At 36.6% G+C, this 23,122-nt stretch overlaps 1 protein-coding gene across 1 annotated transcript in view; it reads right to left on the reverse strand.

The window, feature by feature from the left end:
* LOC140165021 (uncharacterized) overlaps positions 1–17,761 on the reverse strand; it is a 209,351-nt gene extending 191,590 nt beyond the window's left edge. The window contains exons 1-2 of the mRNA XM_072188432.1: positions 17,547–17,761; positions 15,088–15,279 (exon numbers count right to left, since the gene is read on the reverse strand). Of these exons, the coding sequence (XP_072044533.1) occupies positions 15,088–15,279; positions 17,547–17,591 (237 nt within the window). The 5' untranslated portion in view covers positions 17,592–17,761. The remainder of the gene's footprint in view (positions 1–15,087; positions 15,280–17,546) is intronic.
* Positions 17,762–23,122: the final 5,361 nt, after the last annotated feature.

Here is a 23,122-nt window from a genome sequence, read left to right on the forward strand (position 1 = left end):
ACAATAACAAAAACATGGCTGCACCTAGGGCCTATATGATTATTATTTGCAGAAGATATAAGACTGTCAAAATATGGACCTTGTTTATACATTTTGTATAAGTTCTAAACCCATCTCAAGCTTAGACAGCAAATGTATTTTGAATATTTTGGTGTAAATGATTCCTTAGCACAAATTGCTAAGGTCTGTTTCTGTCAAGTTCTTTACCTAGCCGGGACACCGGCTAGGTCTTGTGATGCTATCGGATCTTTCTTTCTTCTTCTGGCAACAAATTCAAAATGCTTCTTCTCCTACATGTTACATCCTACAATGACGTCACTTGCACATATGCATCGGCTATATCCAGTGTCTATAGGATGTTCACAAATTTGGGGTCAAAGGTCATTAAGGGTCATTTCGGTATAAAGCGAAATATCTTCAAAATGCTTCTTCTGCCACAAATTACATAGTACGATGATGTCACTTACACATATCCATCGACTATATCCAGTGCCTATAAGTTATTCACAGAATTTGGGTCAAAGGTCATTAAGGGGTCATTTCGGTCTGAAAGCTAAAAATATTCAAAAAATCACTGCTTTTACAAATTACATAGCAGAGTGTTGTCATTAGCACACATGCATTGCTACCAACCAGGGTCTTTGGGGTGTCTACAGTTTTGGGGTCAAAGGTCATTAAGGGTTACTTCGGTCAAAAACCAAAAATCATCAAATATGTTCATTTTTTAAATCTCAAAAGCGTAACCAGACCAGAGTGATATAAACTTCATATAATGCATTAGTGTTACCCGATGTATGCACGGTATTTTTTATTTTTTGGTCAAAGGTCATTTAGCGTCATTTCGGTTTTAAGCTAAATAACTTCAAGAATTTTTATCTCCATAACTAAGCATAGTATATTTTTTAATTTAAACTGTAACAATGCATTTTCTCGGTGTATATAGGATTTTTTTTTTTTTTTATATTGGGGTCAAAGGTCATTAAGGAGGTCAAAACGTCAAATTTGCAAAAAAATGTTTAAAATTACGGAAAAGTAGCTGTATCTCAGCCTATTGAAGACGGATAAAGCCCCTACATGCTACAGTGATGCACCATTAATGGTGTGAGATGTCCATAATAGCCGCTTAGCCGGTCAAAGGTGAAACTTTAAGTTAAGACTGGCATTTCCGGCCCGGCTAGGTCCAGATCTGTAACCAGATCTAGTTGTTTCTTTCTTTGTTTCTTTCTTTCTTTCTTTCTTTCTGTCAATCTTATAATGAGCCACCGAAGCCATATGCTTTGAGCCATGTTGACCATAGTTGGTCATTAGGACCATTGGGTGGGGGACAAATGAAACATGATCAACTTCAGGTCAAAGGTCATCCACTTCCTGTCAATGGCCAAAAGCGTGATTTCACTAAAAATGCTACTTCTTCCACAAATTATACAGCACGATGATGGCACTTGGGTACATGCATCAGCTATACCCAGTGTCTAAAAGTTAATGTTCAGAATTGGGGTCAAAGGTCATTCAGGGGATACTTCCGGTATAGGACAAAATACCCTAAAATGCTGCTGCTGTCGCAAATATATATGGTACAACAATGTTACTTGGTCATCAGGACCAATAGCTGGTGGCACAAATGTCACGTGACCAACTCAAGGTCAAAGGTTATGGAAAGGTCATTATGGCCGAAAATGTTATTTCCTGTTATTTTTTCCTAAAACTGCTACTCCTTACACAAATTACACAGCAAGATGATGTCACTTGACGCATGCATTAGCCTTGAGGTCAAAGGTCATACGAAGGTCATTATGGCTGATGCTGATTTTCTGTTCTGTTACTAAAAATGCCAAGTCATTCCACAAATTATAATATAGCATGATAACATTACACATTGTATTCATCCATTGGGGTCAAAGGTCATTGGGGTCAAAGGTCATGCAGATATTACTTCCGGTATGTAGAAAAATACCTTAGGAAGTCGTACTCTAATAGCGCATGACCAAAGTTGCACAGAAATATTTACATGAATATTGAATAATTTTTGGTTAACAAAATGATTTCACAACTATGGAAAATAATTATGTAAAATAATCACATTCCTCATTCACAAAATTTGAGGAGTGCTATTTATCACACTCAATTTTTAACACTCAAAGCCTGTGACCCCCCTCCCTGAAACGTTAGTGTGAAATGTTGAAAATTCCAACCTGAAATATCAACTTGGAACAATATTCAAACTATTTTTTTACAAAATTAATGCAATCTGACTTTTGACTCCCCCACCCCTCAATGAGGCCAAAAAATAATATTGTTGTGTTGCCCTCTATTGGGAAAATGGTAAAGTTGGGTCGGACGGTCTGATTTTTTTTTTTTTTTTTTTTAAACCTTCAGTTTTTTAAAAATCCCCTCAAATATTAAATAATGCTTCTTCAATTAGGGGACATTTGTCAATTTTGACTTCTGGATACCTGTTAGATATCAATTAAGGACTAGTCTTTCAATAAAATATTAATTTTACGTGAAAAACATTGATTTTTTGAACAAATCTGTAAAAATCGTCATTCAAAAAAAAAAAAAAATCGACCCTGATTTTTCAGGATTTAGGGTCGGACAGTTGAGGGCAACACAACAATTTTTTTTTGCCTGATACTTGATAGGACTTTTGTTTATTAAAAGGACGTCATAAAACTTTTGATTTATTCCCTTACGATCATCGACTCCTTTGGAAACATGCTTTAAGCCCAGTCCTGACTCCACCGCTGCGATGTTATAAAAACTGTAATCTGAGCCAGGTTTTTACAAGCTCAGCGATGAAAATTCTCATCGCGCGGTGGAAATTTCAGTCCGCGATGGAGTTGAACAATGTTCAACTTTTTCGCATCGCGCTGCGATATCGCAGCCATGTACGTGTTCTGATTAACTGCTGGAAAATCAAGGTCAGTAATGACCTTAAAAAGAGATGTAGACCCCAAATGATTTTAAAACATCGCAACATCGCGCGATGAAATTAAAATGTACATTTTAATTTCATCGCGCGATGCTGCGATGTTTGAAAAGCATGACACAGCATCGCATCGCGCTGTGAAGTGGAGTCAGGATCGGGCTTTATAAATCACGGATTTAAATGCATTTTCTACTTGTTACATGCACCTTTTGTTATATATTATAAAAAAAGATTTGCTGTACATTTTAGTAAAAACAAGTGATATATACTACTGTTTTCTTGTTTAATTGTTGTTTTTAGTGTTCTGAAAAGATGCGTCTAAATTTCTGACATACATACATGACACTTTTGGCTTTAGCATGGGCACTGGAATGCGGAAAGCAAGCTCTTGTTGAGAATTGGCCCGGAGAATTGGGGTGGGGGTGGAGCCCTGGGAGCATATGTTTTGAGATCATACTCATAGTCTGCACAGAACTTACCTTCAGTACCCCTCCCCTAAATTTTATTTTTTTGATGTCTATAATTAAAATTAAGCTTACCGAGGATGCCAAATGACTACTCATTAATTTCCCCATCGCTTTGGAAATACACAGATCCGCACACTCCATTGTAAGTTTAAATCCTCGGTAAAATATTCCAATTAATTCCAATATATTGTAACATTAAACACTAGTAAATGTTGACCACTAGTTCATTATGATCCACATGTGAAGAAATCATAGTGATCCAAGCATTGCAAATTGGTCAGTACCCATGGTTGGTCATTTGGTGAATGATTCAAACTATTTATATGACCAGAAGTAACAGATCCAGCTGTAGGCCTAAGCCTTTATTTTTTGCAGACGACACAAACAATGACATCTGGCAAGCCAAGTTATAAATGTACTATTACGAGTCATGATTCAATCCAATACTTCCTATATTGGAGGGTTATGGGCAAGAAAGTCCTATTTGCAATAGCTACCAGGTGCCATGTGCGTACAATATAGAATGCAGACATTGTAAAATGTCTATAGGGCAGCTATTGCAGATAGGACTTTCTTGCTCTAATACCCTGATATGCTATATTAAACCATTTTGCTTGCTGGCATAGATTATGATTAATCAATCAAAACAACTAATGTTCATTTATTTTAGGCAAAAAAAAGTTGTTTGATTGTCCTCATCCAACCGACCCTAATCTGGAAAAAAGGTATTTTTTTTTGTTTTACTGTACAAAAGAATACCTACCCTAATTTTGGAAATTCCAGAAAAAGTTGTTGGTTTTTTTTCCATAATTGTTGACATCCTGAATTTTTTTTAAACAATTTCTTTACACTTCTAAACTGTTTTAAGACCATTCAGAATGAAGTGGTATCAGTGGCATGTCCAGGGGGGCTTTGGGGGCTGAAGCCCCCCACACTTCGTTAAAACTCATGTAGAATCAGCCGCTTTTTTGGTGATTTCAGCCATTAAGACAGCGTTCAAGCTTTGACTTACGTTTGGCGGACAAACCGTGAAAAAAGTATTTAGGGGTGAAAACAGTCAAAATTCTTGATTACTTAAATGTTATTAGGGGTAAAATGTCACATATTTTCAGATTTTGGCACTTAAAACCCCTTATTTTTCACTGCTTTTGAGACAAATTCATTTTTTGGTCCAATTTTGGCCGAAAATGGTCGTTTTGGGGTGACAAAAATTTTGACTTGCTAATTTCCTGTGAGTGTATGAACATGAAAACTATCAAATAGTGCCTAATTTTCTATGCTAATTGTGTAACAAGGGTACAATTGTGCTATTAAAAGCATTGAATGGGATCCATGTATTTCTTTATTTTCATAGCAGGGGTAGAAACTTGAGGGTTCGGGTGACAATTGATTTGGAAAAAAGTATAATATTTGCCTCATTTTCGATTTGAAAATGCCATATCTCCACAATGGTATGAGCTATAGGGATGTTTTAAGTGTCTTTTTGCTCAGTATTTCAATAGTTAAATGGTGATATAACAAATAAGTAAGCTAGATTTACAGAAAAGAAAATAACTTGCAATATGCTACCCCCCCCCTAAGAATTTTGAGGCGTGAAAAAAGTAATGGATTTTGTTAAAAAATAAGTCCTTCAAAACTGGGAGGTGTAAGGCTAAACAAAAGAACATGTTGCTCTAACCAATACCTTTCTCTAGAGCAACATGTTTTTTGTTTAGCCTTAAGTAACGGTTGTTTGATGTGATCATTTATTAGGTTTTCAAACAAAACATCATGTACAACCCACTTTTTAGGCTTAAACAGCTTATAGCGATATCATGCTAATGTATACAGATGCTTTTGAGTCATTTTCAACTTTAATTTCCCCTCTTTTACAAAATTATTCACCTATACAGTATTTTTAAAAGCTTTTTTGGATATAAAATGTATCTATTTCTAACAAAATTGGTGGCGCTATTTATTTACTGGAAATTACTCTTTCAAGCTTTTAATACAAATAATTCCTTTTATGTTTTGATGAAATATGTTGATAAAATTTCTTTGTTGCTTGTTTCACCTATTCCATCTGGTTTAATGGCAGTATTGATCACCTACCCTTGCAAATTAAGAAATATGATTTAGGATAAATAAGCGCCACCTATAGTTTGCATTTAGTAAATAATGAAGCCAATTCTATATACATCAAACAACTGTGAAGTATCTCCATTTTGAAGGACTTATTTTTTTAACAAAAATTTTTGCTCAAATTTGACGATTTTGGGCAGAAATATGCCTGTACAGTGCTATGGGGAACATTTTCAAGTTGATAATTATGCATTTTTTATGTCAGATTCAGATTCTACACAAAATTTCACCCTAGAAAAAGTTCCTTTAAGTAGGATATCTTTCACTTTAAGTTTCCTCCATTCTGTCCGCCAAACGTAAGTCAAAGCTTGAACGCTGTCTTAAGCCCCCAACATTACTCTCAAGTCAAAGCCCCCCGCAGGAACAGATCCTGGACACGCTGGTGGGTATACAGTAGAAAAATATCCCAATTCATAGGTATGTATTTGGGCTATTAAATAAATAATAAAAAATGCCAATCGACCGACCCTACCCCTTAGAGGAGATCTATGGACAATCAAACAATTTTTTTTCTGGCCAAGTTATTTTACAATATTTGTGATCTGAGGGATACACATTCTAATGAATAAGAGTATAAGCATTCCTTCAGTGGTTCTTAAAATCAAACCTCAATAGGCTTGATGGTTCAAAAATGTGCCAACTTTTTTATGCCACAAAGTGAAGCATAGATACAGATGCTGAATTAAGGCATAGGCACAGACTTTATTGTGGAATATTTTAGCTCTATTATATTTTCACAATGTTTACAGTTTGACAGAGTTTCCTCAATATCTTTTATTCACAGTTATCAAACAGCAACACATTTATCCCCAACAGGTGCAGGGGGGGGAACTTGCTGAAGATTGTTATACTATGATAAGCATGAAAATAAAATATCCACAAAAAATCCACGCTGAATTAATTACAGCTAGAAAAAACCCTTTTAATTATTCAGCACATGCAAGGGGCTATTTCTGTGATCCGATTTTAATTATTTCCTTTACAGTGGACATTGAAATACACAACAATCCTCCATTTGCCCATATCTCCCACAATGCATCTTGATTTCAACCTCCATATTTCTGCTGATGACCCCATGTTGATATTGGCTATCAAAATAATAACGCATATATACTCGAATTTAGTTGCCTCCTTCTGTAACCCCCCCCATTTTTTCAACCAAGATGTTTCAAAATGCGGCAAGCTTTCAAGGTGCACACACAATCGCTAATGGTGACACTCATGGTGATTTATAATATCCAAGGGTGACAAGGAAGACTTGGATTAAGAAAATAATTAATTGTTTAACTTTTATTTGTTTAATTATAACCTTCTTGCTTGTGTGACAAAATCAGGCAAAATTAGTCAAATGTCGCTAAACTCCATTGGGAGATACATCAGGCTACTCTTTCAGGTCTTTTGTATGCTAGGAACCTGTAGCCTAATTTCAATGTTTTTTCAGCATGTTATATCAGTTAATTAATTAAAGGGGCATTTCGTGATCCACAGCCTCATCCCCCACTTTTCTCAAAAAAGTTGAGATTTTTATATCACTGGAAACCTCTGGCTACATAATGTTTATGTACAAAATATTTCTTGCAGATTAATTGCGTTTAGCAAAGATATCGTGAAATTTGAATTTCGTTCTGGTGCACCAGAACGAAATTACAACGTATTGTCTATGGAGCAGTGTAATACACATAATCATGCATAACTCGCATAAGCGCAATATCGGAATCAACTGAAATTTTGGGAATATGCTTTTTTCGTGGATTTGTACTGAAAAATGTCATAAAAAGAGGATGCTAGGATCACGAAATACTCCTTTAAGGACATAAATTTACGAAAAATTGGAAGGGGTTTTGCTTGCCAAAGGACTCATTTTGCTTGATGGCATGAAATGCATAGGGCTAAGTGGAGATATTTGCAAGGGTTTTATTTTCGCGAATTTCATGGTTGGAGCTCCAGCCTCTTACTGTCTCTTACTCCAAATCGCGAAAATAACTGTACACGAAAATTACCACTTATACAGTCATTTGTAAATTGGTCATTCACCCCACATAGCTTCTTGTAACCATGGCAACATGACCTACAAACTCTCTCATTTCTTGATACTCCAAATATCTTCACTATAAGCAGCTTATCAACTTTAAAGCAGCACACTTCAACGCTACCCCAACACCACAGCCAACACAGCATTGTCACAAACTACTAAAAGACACATTGGCAAAGCATTCCCTCAGGGCTTCATTTGAGGTGAAAATTGTATTCCAAAAATAATAGACCCCATTCCTGGCTTCTCATTAACAAGTCCTATAGGCTATTGTCAGGTCAAATTCAAGGTAAAACAATAGGGTTCAAGGCACACACAGTGTCATTACCATCAATCTAAATACCCTGATATTTCTTTTCATTTTCACACTTTCATTATTATAAGTAGGCCTATGCCTTTATATGGCTTAAACTTAAAGGGGCATTTTGTGATCCACAGCCTCATCCCCCACTTTTCCCCAAAAAGTTGAGATTTTTACACCACTGGATACCTCCGGCTACATAATGTTTATGTACCAAATATTTCTTGCAGATTAATTCATTTAGCAAAAATATCGCCAAATTTGAATTTCGTTCTGGTGCACCAGAACGAAATTACAACACATTGTCTGTGGAGCAGTGTAATACACATAATCATGCATAACTCGCAAACGCAAAATCGGAATCTGAAATTTTGGAAATAAGCTTTTTTCGTGGATATCTACTGAAAAATGTCATACATGTAAAAAGAGGATGCTAGGATCACGAAATCCTCCTTTAAGTAAATTTTCAGTTGATTCCGATTTTGCGTTTGCGAGTTATGCATGTGGTATAAATATCTCAACTTTTTTTGAGAAAAGTGGGGGGATGAGGCTGTGGATCATGAAATGCCCTTTTAAACAACATGTTCAGTCATTTTACAAATGGATTTTGTCACAATGCAGCACCAAAGCTTTGATTTTTGCAGAATTCTTGAGGGCATCCTCCTCAGCAAATGTTACAATATGCCAGAATGAAGGATTACATTACACTAATTAATGTTAAATTTACTGCTAAATACAGCATTTTCAAAGTCATACTTTTAGAGAACTAAATTCATAGAAAGTTTGCAAGTTTATTATACTATACACTTTAATTAAAAACATCTTGGTAGTTGAAATGACCATAACACAAAGGGTCAGTTTTTAAAATGGTCAAACCATAGTCAAACAGACAATGGTCAAAATGACCGGGCTATTCCAGTTTCACTTTCTTTGACCCACATCTTGGTAAGAGCATGGTAAGAGTGAACTGAGAATAAGCTGTTGCCATAGCTACTGATGCTAAGCTTATTTCACATCATATAATTAATTTGGCTTTTGAACTTGTTGAGAGGTGCAATAGCAATAGCTTGTTTAGGCCATATAAAATTTATGTTTTGGTTCTTGTCTAGAGAATTGTTATGAATTGATGAGGGAGGAAAGTTTTGTCTTCAATGTAAACTTAGTAGTGTCAGTCTTTTCCAACAGTGCTCAAGGAGAGGAGGAGGCCCTTTTTCTTTTTTTTTTTTTCAAATGTGTGATTCTGATCCTGAAATGCACACTAAAAACTACAGGGTTATATTTTCCGTGGTCATTTTGAATTGACCACGTTTGGGGTTGTTTTGACCCCGTAAGGGGGTTGTACTGTTTTAATTTGACCACATTCACGAGGTCATTTTAACCACGACGAACGTGGTCAAAAACTTCGAGGTCATTTTGCCGATACTGTCGGCGCATTGATATCAGTTTCAATGTTCAGCTTTGAAAATCTCAATTCATAAATGAGTTTAAACATGAGCTGCAATTAATGTTTTTTGATTATTAAATATAGCTAATTTTTTGACCGACGTTGCCCAATTTTACAACTTTATAATCGCGACTTGCATTTCGGAACTATTTGCATGTACGGTGTGCATCGGCTTCCCGCGTCACATCAGCGCCATATTTGTTCTGATTGTGCAGCCTGAGCGGATTTTCGTGTGTCTGCATGATGGAATATGAAAAGTTACTTGGGAAAGTGGGACTGCAAGGATGCATAGACCCATGTCCATGAACGCAGATTCGGACAATTTCATGCTGTCGTGGCCGGATGTCTTGGCTGCAGTTGTTATAAGCTTACATATCAATGATATCATGTAAGCTTATAATGCGTGAACTGTCATGAGGCGTGTCAGTGTGATACACAGATGCATTATGTATAAATTTGCTGCTTATGTAATGCTAGTGTGCAGAGACACTCTTATGTCCTGGTGGGACCAGCAATATCAATACCATCCATCGCATCATACTAAAAAAATCCAAACAACCCCTAAATGTGGTTATTGAGTAACCCTATTATAAACAACCCTTTCAAATGGGTCATTTCATTTGACCCCGAAATGTTGTTATATTTTGACCCCAATGGGGTTACATTTTGACCAAAATACGTGGTCATTGAAATGACCACAGCCAATGGGGTCAATATTGAATAACCCAAATAAGGCAACCCTTTTTCATTTGACCCCGAAATGTGGTAATATTTTGACCCCAATGGGGTTACTATTTGACCCAAATACGTAGTCATTGCAATGACCCTGGTCAAAATGACCCCGTCCGTGGGTATGGTGTTTAGTTGATAACTATGCTGGGGTCAAAAATGACCCCGTTTGGGTCATTTTTTGACCCCGTAGTTTTAAGTGTGTGGGGGCTTAGCGAAGCTGCAAAAAAGTGGGGCGCTCCACTTGCGACACGCCTGCTCCCCCTTCACCCTTCTTGACGTACAAATGTATAAATGCAGTATTATTATTCAAGAGGCCAGTTTGCAGACACAAAGAAAAAGTGAAATTATCAAAACAGGCTCATAATCAGAATTTGAAAAAAAAAAAAAACAAAATAAAAGCACAGAAAATGGAAGGAAAAAGTCAAAACAATAACAAAAACATGGCTGCACCTAGGGCCTATATGATTATTATTTGCAGAAGATATAAGACTGTCAAAATATGGACCTTGTTTATACATTTTGTATAAGTTCTAAACCCATCTCAAGCTTAGACAGCAAATGTATTTTGAATATTTTGGTGTAAATGATTCCTTAGCACAAATTGCTAAGGTCTGTTGCTGTCAAGTTCTTTACCTAGCCGGGACACCGGCTAGGTCTTGTGATGCTATCGGATCTTTCTTTCTTCTTCTGGCAACAAATTCAAAATGCTTCTTCTCCTACATGTTACATCCTACAATGACGTCACTTGCACATATGCATCGGCTATATCCAGTGTCTATAGGATGTTCACAAATTTGGGGTCAAAGGTCATTAAGGGGTCATTTCCGGTATAAAACGAAATATCTTCAAAATGCTTCTTCTGCCACAAATTACATAGTACGATGATGTCACTTACACATATCCATCGACTATATCCAGTGCCTATAAGTTATTCACAGAATTTGGGTCAAAGGTCATTAAGGGGTCATTTCCGGTCTGAAAGCTAAAAATATTCAAAAATCACTGCTTTTACAAATTACATAGCAGAGTGTTGCCATTAGCACACATGCATTGCTACCAACCAGGGTCTTTGGGGTGTCTACAGTTTTGGGGTCAAAGGTCATTAAGGGGGCGCGTCCGGTCAAAAACCAAAAATCATCAAATATGTTCATTTTTTAAATCTCAAAAGCGTAACCAGACCAGAGTGATATAAACTTCATATAATGCATTAGTGTTACCCGATGTATGCACGGTATTTTTATTTTTTGGTCAAAGGTCATTTAGAGGCGTCATTTCCGGTTTTAAGCTAAATAACTTCAAGAATTTTTATCTCCATAACTAAGCATAGTATATTTTTTAATTTAAACTGTAACAATGCATTTTCTCGGTGTATATAGGATTTTTTTTTTTTTTTTTGGTCAAAGGTCATTAAGGAGGTCAAAAACATCAAATGTGCAAAAAAAAATGTTTAAAATTACGGAAAAGTAGCTGTATCTCAGCCTATTGAAGACGGATAAAGCCCCTACATGCTACAGTGATGCACCATTAATGGTGTGAGATGTCCATAATAGCCGCTTAGCCGGTCAAAGGTGAAACTTTAAGTTAAGACTGGCATTTCCGGCCCGGCTAGGTCCAGATCTGTAACCAGATCTAGTTGTTTCTTTCTTTGTTTCTTTCTTTCTTTCTTTCTTTCTGTCAATCTTATAATGAGCCACCGAAGCCATATGCTTTGAGCCATGTTGACCATAGTTGGTCATTAGGACCATTGGGTGGGGGGACAAATGAAACATGATCAACTTCAGGTCAAAGGTCATCCACTTCCTGTCAATGGCCAAAAACGTGATTTCACTAAAATGCTACTTCTTCCACAAATTATACAGCACGATGATGGCACTTGGGTACATGCATCAGCTATACCCAGTGTCTAAAAGTTAATGTTCAGAATTGGGGTCAAAGGTCATTCAGGGGATACTTCCGGTATATGACAAAATACCCTAAAATGCTGCTGCTGTCGCAAATATATATGGTACAACAATGTTACTTGGTCATCAGGACCAATAGCTGGTGGCACAAATGTCACGTGACCAACTCAAGGTCAAAGGTTATGGAAAGGTCATTATGGCCGAAAATGTTATTTCCTGTTATTTTTTCCTAAAACTGCTACTCCTTACACAAATTACACAGCAAGATGATGTCACTTGACGCATGCATTAGCCTTGAGGTCAAAGGTCATACGAAGGTCATTATGGCTGATGCTGATTTTCTGTTCTGTTACTAAAAATGCCAAGTCATTCCACAAATTATAATATAGCATGATAACATTACACATTGTATTCATCCATTGGGGTCAAAGGTCATTGGGGTCAAAGGTCATGCAGATATTACTTCCGGTATGTAGAAAAATACCTTAGGAAGTCGTACTCTAATAGCGCATGACCAAAGTTGCACAGAAATATTTACATGAATATTGAATAATTTTTGGTTAACAAAATGATTTCACAACTATGGAAAATAATTATGTAATATAATTAATAATTATAAGGCCAAATAAAAAAATAAACATGTTTCACGTACCCACCCGCTTCCTTTTTTGAGGTTTCTTCAATTACATATTTATTCAGTTATAACTTTTCAAAAAATATATCTTGGAAGCAGAAATATTTCTTAAGCCTTGCTAATATACAAGAAACACTTTTGGAAGGATTTATGAAAATGAGAGGGGCCGGCCTATATCCTCAGAACAAAAATAAAAAGAGGCCTCCTCCTTTTTCCAGGCATTATTGTGTATGCTAAAACAGCTCAAATGATGGGTAATCACACCGATTTTGCCATGAAAATATAAAATAAAAAGCCCCTCTTCCTCCTTTTTACAAAAACCCGGACTTGAAACATGTTTTTTATTTTACTTGGTCTAATTATATGATACTACAAACTTCTGTTGTAGTTATTCATGTATATTCAATGAATTACACCAAACTGCTGGACCTTTTGAACTCACATATGCTATAGCCTAGGTGAGCTTACAAATTAACCTTGCTCCCATTGTCCCTATGGTCAATTTCAAATTACAGTGCATTTCAAAAAAGACCTCTCAGTAAAATCAGCATATTATACTACTGCTGGCTGTTTATATGCCTTAATACATGCATGCATGCTAGATAGCTGGGCTAATTAGCCATAGGCCTAGTTAATTAGCTATTGCTAAGGTCGCGTATATGTGTATGCGCAATTAGCTCTAGTTTTCTTCTAAATTGGATATTTTTAATATTCGCACTCATGAAAGCTGAGATATGTTTTTCTTTAGGTGAGGGGGAGAGGGTCGTCTCACCCCAAAACAAAATTGGTTTTGAAAAGAACAACCATCCTGCCACCCATCTGGTTAAACATTTGTGGCATGCACAGCATTTATTTTCCAAATATCTCAGCTTGTTAGAATATCTGTGGTTTTTCTTCACTATAGTTTGGCACCAGACTGCGGCTTTCACCCCAGCTATACTCCTGGTGTTATTGGGGGTCTGCCAGGCTATCAGTTGGATTTTCACCCTCAGCTACTCGGGGTATGCACTTTCACTATGGACGCAATGGCCTCATCCCAATGGCATAGTCCAATAACCTCAATTAAACAATCATAGAGCAAAATTTGACCTCAAGTTGCAGAGTATGAGTTTTTGTACCCAAAGTTTCAAAGGTCATTCAATGAATGTACAAATGTATTGGGGTTAAAGAACTGTGCCCTGATAGATGAGCATGTTGGGGATCCTAGTGTTTGGTTCAGTCCTGGCTTTGCAAATGTCAATATTGTTTGTCAATTCTTGAGAATGAGATCAGATGCTTGGTGCAGAATCTGTGCCAATTTTGGGGCTTTTCACCAAAATTTAACAATACTTTCACCATTCTGCGGTGCTTTGAAGAAACAGGTCAATGACCTATTCCCATAACACCCTCTTTTTTTGGTGTCTAGGCTCTCACCGAAAGACCCCCTCCCTAGTTTCGAACTACTGTCCGCACATCCCTGTCACTTCCAAAGTTGAGTGCCCCCACCCTGGGCCCTATAAACCCTTGGGTATAAACCTATAATTACAAAATGTAAAAACAAAATAATAAAAAGCATGTTCCTGTTTTTGAGGGAGTAAATCACAATTACTAAATACCGTGTTACATGTACCAACCACAGTACAGTATATATATTTTTTGCAATATACCCCGGCTATAGTACGTACTACCAGGGGTACTACATAAAATGTACAGGCCTACTCATATAGCCTAAATACCCCTACAAGCCAACTGAGGCGTGAGCTGTCGGCAGGCGCCTCTGATCCCGCTAATGAGCTCGCAGTTTAGACAACGCCAACCCAGGGAACTGATCAAGTTCTATAGCAAGCCTGCGATTCTGTGCACCAACTCTTGCACCCTGGTCTGCTCAATGTCATCATATCTAGGATCCACAACACCCTCATCTATCATGCACAGTTCTTTAACCCCAATACATTTGCACATTTAATGAATGACCTTTGAAAATTTAGGTACAAAAACTCATACCCTTCAACTTGAGGTCAAATTTTGCACTATGATTGTTTATTGAGGTTATTGAACTATGCCATTGGGCTGAGGCCATTGTGGTCCGGGAAAGCTAAGAAGTAACAGGTCATCTCAAGTTCACTTGTCTGACTTTAGTGACAATTATTTGACATCTTACAACCAAAAATAGGCTACAAAAGTTGTATTCACCTACTATAGAGCATTTGCTATAATTAGACTGACAGCTCTATTGAACTATGCAGCAGCAATTTGGGCCCACATTTGGAATTACACTTATTGCAGGTCATGTAGGAGTGAATGAAGTTGAGCTGGGATATATATTATTTTGCAGGCCTATAGAAAATTAAACAATACTGTCTGAGACTTTGCAAATCAATCAAAAAATGTCAAAATGCTGTATAAAATATTAGCTGTTTGCACCAATAATAGGATAATGGATTTTTTGGAAGGATGAGAGGGGGAACCTGTTTGGATATTTTACCCCAGTAGGGTCTTATACTTATTGCACAGCCCCTTTATTAATGTACTTAGTCAATTACTCACCAATCCCTTCAACTCATTTTCATCAGCAGCATTCTTGATTTTCTCCTCCAGGATCCTGTGACTGATGTGATCTGGTTCATAGGATTTGTTCTGATAGTCAAAAGCGGACGTGTCGCTGGTTCCATATTGCACTAATCCCCTGATTGCTGCTCTTATGCGTCTCCTTTCGCTGAAATCTGTGCAGTTTGTCAGCTGAAATGGACAAATAAATGGGTACATAATAATTAATATTAAGAAAGTTTCAATATTTTGTTTTATTTTGAGCATCAGTTATTTTTTTGCTGTTTGATAATCAAATAAATAAAATAAATGAGAATCAATCAATTAATCAGTTTATTTAATGAATGATTAATGATTTTCAATATCAATCTTATTTAATTAAGTCATTTTAATTAAGTCATTTTAATTAATTCATTTTAATTAAGTCATTTTGATTAATTAATTCTAATCAATTAATTAAACTGACCCAGTTGCTATTTTGTACCAAATTATATAGAGAAATATTCAAAGCAAAGATGGCAAGAACAAAATAATTGAATAAATCAAGCCATCTCTATTTGTTTGTTTGCTAACTTTGTCAATCTCCTTATTTGGGTACAAAAGATCAACTGGATCAGAATGAATTCATTTCATTTTAGCACAAATGTTGTGTACCCCTTAGTTGTTGTGTACCCTGATTGATGTTCTTGGTGGCATTCATGTTTTAGGCAGATCAAAAGACAAGCAATTTTCACATTATATTAAGGGCATTTCGTGATCCACAGCATCATTCCCTCACTTTTCTCAAAAAAAGTTGAGATTTTTATACTACTGGAAACCTCTGGCTACATGTGTACGTGTACAAAAGATTTCTTGCAGATTAATTTGTTTCGCAAAAATATCATGAAATTTAAATTACGTTCTAGTACACCAGAACGAAATTACAACAGTCAGCATATGGCGCAGTCCGAGCAGTGTAATACATGTACACCCGATGCATAACTTGCAAACGCAAAAACGGAATCAACTGAAATTTTGGGAATAACCTTTTTGCGGATACCTACTGAAAAATGTCATAAAAAGGGGACGCTAGAATCACAAAATAATCCTTTAATTCATAATGCAATTTTGAGTCACCACTGTGAAAAGAGTGAAATTATAATAACTGGTACAAAATCATTGGGCTATGTAGAATCTCTTGCTCGTACATACTCCCAATACGGTTTACCACAAATGTGGCATTGGTAACGAGATGAGGAAAGGTTTTTATAAGAGACAAAGGGTTTTTTTGGCAAGCTGCACTTAAATTGCATGGTTGCCAGCAATTTTTGGTATAGGCCCTATCGTTTCTAGTTATGAACATTCACCACAGGGGGTATTATAAACTCACAAGTATTCCGAAAAAGACAAGTAATTGAATACATGAGTGGAAGAAGGGCCCAACTCCATCAAAACTGTTTTTGAGAATAAGAAAAAACTTCATATTTGGAAAAGTTTTATAGACAGAATGTTTTCATCTTCAGAGGACCTTTAATACATGAACATACAATATTACATACATTCGAATTTATATATGATGTTTCCATGGCAACGGTACAGGTCTTAATACGAGCTGGAGTTGGGCCCTTCTTCCACTAAATAAATTAAAATATACTGCAAGTGTTATAAATAGCTACAGAAATGGATAATTATCCATTAATTGCACAAGTAGAAGCATGTAATATGCTAGCAAGAAAGTTTATTGTAGTGAAAAGCAGATTTCATGGATGAACAAAATTCCGCTTTAACCCAATATTTATGGAAGAAGGGCCCAACTCCATGGAGTTGGGCCCTTCTTCCATGAAAACCATGATTAATCGTACTTGGAAGACTATTTGGAGGGTGGATTTTGGCTCATCTTTCACACACAAGGAAGAATAGTCTGCTGGCAATAAAATGCTGGGTCTAACTCATTTTTGTAAAAAATTGGAGTTGGGCCCTTCTTCCACTCAGGTATTCAATTGTGAACCCAGGATTGTGAAACATAATATTCACACCATATCATGATATAGCACATGATCTTGTGTATTTCATACTGGCATGACAGAAAAATATAATATGATTAAATCACATTTCTAAATACCCTATATAAACTACTGCAAATTCAATAATAAAATTGATCCTTTCTGCAGTCACAGTTTGACAGGAGTTTCAACAAAGGGTCATTGGTAGTGCAATGTGTGTGTGAACGCATGGAGTATAGAACGAACTGAAAAATCACTGAGTTTATGTAAAAATGACAGCCCAGCTATGCACTGCGGTATAAACTTCAAATGCTGTACATGTTCCGTATGAGCAACACATTTCTTATGCTCTTTACATCATTGAATAAATGATTATCTTGATAAACACGATAAAGGACTATGTCAACCTGTTGTCCACTTGATAGCAATGTGATACACTATGCCAATACAAAACCATACACTGGAATTCCAACTTACCAAGTTTCTAAGAGCATCCTCACTGAAACCAATATAAGTTTCCATCTTGAAATTTATGGCAAATAAATCACTCCAAAGTTAGTTAATGTCACAAGAAGTTTATTCGATTTCCAGTTCCAACATTGTTTGTAGAAAATACTAGAAAAGCCTGTATATGGACGTTGGTTCCGTTGTCACTGTACAAGCTTACTCCATTGCACTTGACTACACCATCAGCGCGATTGTTTACTTCATTGATGGATCACTGAGTTTGAGATTTGTACTAGTCTTTTGCACACAATTTGGTATTATCATGCGTAGAACTCGATAAGATTTCAAGTTTGTGTTAGAAACTATCGATTTCTATTAATGGTGAATACACGTGATTTTATAAGGCAAGAGGACCGGAGTAAGCGAGCTGGGCCGTACCAGTGTTTTGATTGGCCCTGCATAACTTCATACCAATCAAGTTGATGAATGTATTTAGCATTGAGGAAGTTGACATGTGTCGGAGCAGCAAGGATTGTGAAGTTGCTATTCTTGTAGCAAAATAATGATAAAAATAATTTTGATCTTTCGGTCACACCCATGACCGAGAATGGACTTTGTTACTTCATGTTTCATTAACATTTATATCACCAAGGACTATAAATAATGAAAACAAAACCCCAACATTATCCCGGGAACATGATTATGTGCGTCAAGTTTGGTGGTATATTGTATAGGCCTACGACTGGGAGGCGGGCGAGGAGGGTCATTCAAAATGTTCTTCTTAAAGCCATAATGTACGATCTTCTATGAAATTGGTTCATTTTTTTTCAAACCTGATTTTTTTGCGTATCTGTAATGTTTACACATGTCCTAATTTACACCTAAATGGAATCGGCCAAATTTGTTGTCTTTGTAGGTCAACAGAGCAAAAGTTCGACATATTATCATAATTCAAAAATTATGATAATATGTCCTCTCATAGAACTGCATGTTAAAGGAGTATTTCGTGATCCTGGCATCCTCTTTTTATGACATTTTCAGTACATATAAACGAAAAAAGCATATTCCCAAAATTTCAGTTGATTCCGATTTTGCGTTTGCGAGTTATGCATGATTATGTGTATTACACTGCTCCATAGACAATACGTTGTAATTTCGTTCTGGTGCACCAGAACGAAATTCAAATTTCACAATATTTTGTACATAAACATTATGTAGCCAGAGGTTTCCAGTGATATAAAAATCTCAACTTTTTTTGAGAAAAGTGGGGGATGAGGCTGTGGATCACGAAGTGCCCCTTTAAATGGCCAAAATAACCAGTGTGGGTTCTTCTTTCACTTTACCTTTTTATTTCAACTTAAAATGGACAGCAACCCTTCCTGGCAGTTATTACTAGGCCTATTATATCATTTCAACATTTCGAATAAAGAATAACAAAATTAAAATTTGACGGAAATCGTACAGTAGTTGCAGTCCTTGCCCCATATGATATCTTACTTGTCACCAATGCGCTATGATTTTTAGGAAAAATGCAAAAATAGGGTAGTACCCCCTTAAGGCTTTAATCCATTCAATCATCTCTGCAATGCAAATGCAATTTTGGCATCCTAAATGTTTAACATATAGGGGGGCCTAGGCGTAGATCCGGGGGGGCGGGGGATAAATCCTCCCAATATTTTGCCAGGGGTGGGGTGGTCGATACAAGCCCCCCCCCCCCCCCATGTTGACGTGACGCCTGTGTGTGGGTTTCATACCGAATTAACCTCATATTTGACCGTTTTACCCTCAAAAGTGCACATGTTTGCGCGATTTGAATTCATTTTTGCACCATATTTCAACAGTTTTTCAAGACTTTTTTTCACAAGTATGCTGATGATATACATACAGCAATAGAATTATCGTCACCCCTGTATATCTTAAACAAAGACAGATGTCATAATTAGAACCAGCAGCCAATCTTATATTGCAACGTTTGCACAGTACTTTTTGTGGGACATGAGTGCACATCAGATATCGAATTGCAGTCAGCATTCTGAATAAAAGGAATGTCCTTCTAATATCAAGTAATTTTGATGTTTTGAAATTGTCGATATAAACACATTTTATGGCAAATTATTAAAAACGGATTTTTCTTATTGGGGAAATTTCTAATGCCTCGTCGGCTTTTCTTCACAGCTTCATACACTTTAAGTACATATCAGTAGATTTATCAATTTTACTTCGAGGAGTATTAAATATCAAAAAATAATTTTTCAATAATTTGCCATAAAATTTGTATTAGGCCCTATATCACGAATTTAAAAAAAAAAATCAAAATTATTTTAATATTATCAGAAGGATATTCTTCGTATTCAGAATGCAATTCGACATGTCTGATGTGCTCTCAGGCGGTCAGGCCCCACAAAAATACTGACCGATCCCTTAAGACCTCATTCGTTGTTTTTGGTCAAGAAAAAACACGGGAAAACAAAATTCAAGATGCAACATCAAAAGTTGCAATTCAGTGGCGGTACTTTTAGGAGCAGGGGGCTAATTATTGTCTTGCTTCCCCCAGTTTGCCCTCACTTTCAACGCAAAAACTCCAAAACACAAATTTCCCCTTCCCCTTTTTGCGGCATTTTTGGGCAACATTTGTTGTTAGCCCCGGCTGAAATTTATCTGCCCCATACCCTCTCCCCCACCCGAAAAAAAATCCTGGTGCAGCCACTTTTGCAATTTGCACAATTACACGCTCTTAGATCTATTGGTTTGTAATCAAATCGTTCTCATTGTTACTAAAGAGCAAGCTTTTATTTCGTTCCTTCCTTGGGATTTAGATCACAAATTGCATAGATCATTTCATAGCGCGTAGCGAGTGTGTGGAAGAATTAAAATATTACAGATATACTTACTTTTGTAGGTCTTGTTCTTTAGTTATGTTGTTAAAGAGGGCTGACTGATAAACAACACTTTTGCAAAATGTACATAACTCATTAACAACAATAAATCAAGCAGTATATGATTGTATAATCACTAGAATGAACTTTTGCAAAACATCAAGTTTTTAAAAAGTAGGCTACTGACATTTGCTAGCAGCCTTTCCACATCAATTAGAATGTGCAAATTTCAGGTGACGCAGCGACGCGCATGCAAATTTTCCTCATCATTGGTTGCATTTTCATCTATAGGCTATAATGAATTGCTCATAGTTTTGAAGTCGGAATCGGGTTCCTACGAGGGTCATTCAAAAAGTTTTGCCTCAACCCTTATAACTTTTAAGAAGCTACCCTTTACATAACTTTTAAAAGGTCTGTAAAGGGTAGATTCTTAAAACACGGCATAATTATCAATGGACGGTTGTCACCTACCGTAAAAAAAGGCAAATGTGACAAAATGGCATATCTACATTGTACAGCGTATCTACTTTATGCAGTCAAGTTAGCTCAATCGAAGGCGTTCGACTATGGTGCGATAGGTTGCGGGTTCGAACCCTGGTGGTGCCTAGCACGCTCTCGTGGAAAAATTGAGTTAGCTTGAAATTCCCTGGACAAGGAAATTACTGCTAATTTGTCTCGTTGTATAACCCGTACGAAACTCGGGGAGCTGATCCTGGTTGCGATGGTTATTTGTGGAATGTCTAGGGTGTGCGCTCTTGAAGGAGCAAAGTCCCTGATTTGTATAATGGTTTATGGAATGATGTGGGCCGTAGTGGTCAGCGACAACCTGTAAAGTGTGCTGAGGCTTGTGGATCAACGCCTAGGAGTTGTGCCTGTGCGTAGCGGACTATAAACAGTGATAAATCACTTCGCTTTTTTTTTTTACAGGGTGTCCCAAAAGTCTTTGAACCGCCGTATCTTTCACAAGGATTTGCCGAGAGGAAAATATAATTTGGAAAGAGTAAATTTAAGCAATTATTTAAATACCAAAACATATAACGTGTTCTTTGAGGAGTCTTGGATGAGTCTTGTGACGAGCAGAACATTGAAGGACGGAATCCCGGGACGGAATATTAGAAGCTATAGACGACTTAAGAAAATAGCTTTTACTGAGTTGATTTCTGCACCAAATCAAAGCAAAAGTGCAAATTTCGTGGTGTTGTATGTCATCTTGATAATCTTTTTTACTAATGTAAGAACTGTTTAATATTGCAATTAAATTGATTGGAGAGAAATTGGTAATAGATGTTGAGAGGAGGCATTAGGATCCACAACATGCTCATCTATCAGGCACAGTTCTTTAACCCCAAAATATTTGTACATTCAGTGTATGACCTTTGAAAATGTGGATACTAAAACTCATACTCTGCAACTTGAGGTCAAGTTTTGCACTATATGAATATTAGATTGAGGTTATTGAACGATGTCATTGGGATGAGGCCATTATGGTCCATAGTGAGGTAATGGATTCATGGAATCCGGAAATGTGTTGTAAAATTGTTGTATTGTTTTTGGTGTAATGTCAAAATGTTTAACCGTAGTTTATTTATTATGTATGTAGGTTTTTATGCAAAATTTAGTGCCAAAATAACTGTAAAAGTCATGCTATGCAAAGAAACCTTCATGCAAGCTGTCAGCTGTATCGATGTTTTGTGGTCCCTTAATTGGGTGCCCCCCCCCCGGCCCCGCCAAATTTTACAAAGGGGTCATTTTGTCAGGTTAAACAGATCAAATTGGCCCGGAAAAAGAAAAGACCATTTTTTATGGGATACGTCCATGCACTATTGGCATGTAAGCAAGTTTTTTTTTGGAAAAAAGGTCCACATTTAGGAAATTCAAGGTAGTGGGTGACTCTTTGCAGAAACACTGACAGATAGGATTGAAGCAGAATATTTTGAATGACCCTCGTACGTTTAAAATGAAGAAAATGCTATGCTTTTGATGATATGAGAGTTTCCAAAACTCCCGATATGTCTGTACTGTGTATCCATGAAACCTATTGAAGGAAGTCATTTCAATCGAAATAATGGCATGTAGGCCCGGCACAGTGTCGACACCCAGTGTTATAAATATAAACTTAATACTCCGTTGGTGAGCGACGAACGCAAGAAAAGGAGGTTGATCTGATTGGCTAGAAATCGATCGCTTGATCGCTCAGTAGTGTAGTACACACTCAAAATGGAGACATGTATTCAATTCGATTGAAATCGATATTCTATTATTGACGCAGATAAAGAAAGTCGATAATGTACATTGTATTATAGATACAGCACCTGGATCTTACACGGGTTCCTTTATATAATTCGTTTCTCAAACAGTTGAATATATCACAATTTAACTTAACTTTTGATTTCAAAATTGTTACTTATAAAATGCAGTAAAACATATCCACAGCAAAATACCTATCCCCGCTAATTAGTGTATTTAATTTCCAGTTAGTGTATTAAAAATAAAACCTTGGATTTACCTGACAACAAATCAAATTTTCTTGTAATAGAAATACCATATGGGATACTGATCATTTACTATATCATACTGAAAACATAGAATAGAAACTGTGTGGCAGGCTCTGTGGAATCTCATATCGTCTGTAATATGCTTAGCCTGAGTCGCTCGGCCTATCTCGAACAAAATCGCCATGCGTAGCTGTTGAAAAACGAGAGCATTCATCGTACTATCACGGCAACTTTT

Source organism: Amphiura filiformis, chromosome 11 (genome assembly GCF_039555335.1).
Source record: "Amphiura filiformis chromosome 11, Afil_fr2py, whole genome shotgun sequence".
Taxonomy (NCBI): Eukaryota; Metazoa; Echinodermata; class Ophiuroidea; order Amphilepidida; family Amphiuridae; genus Amphiura; species Amphiura filiformis.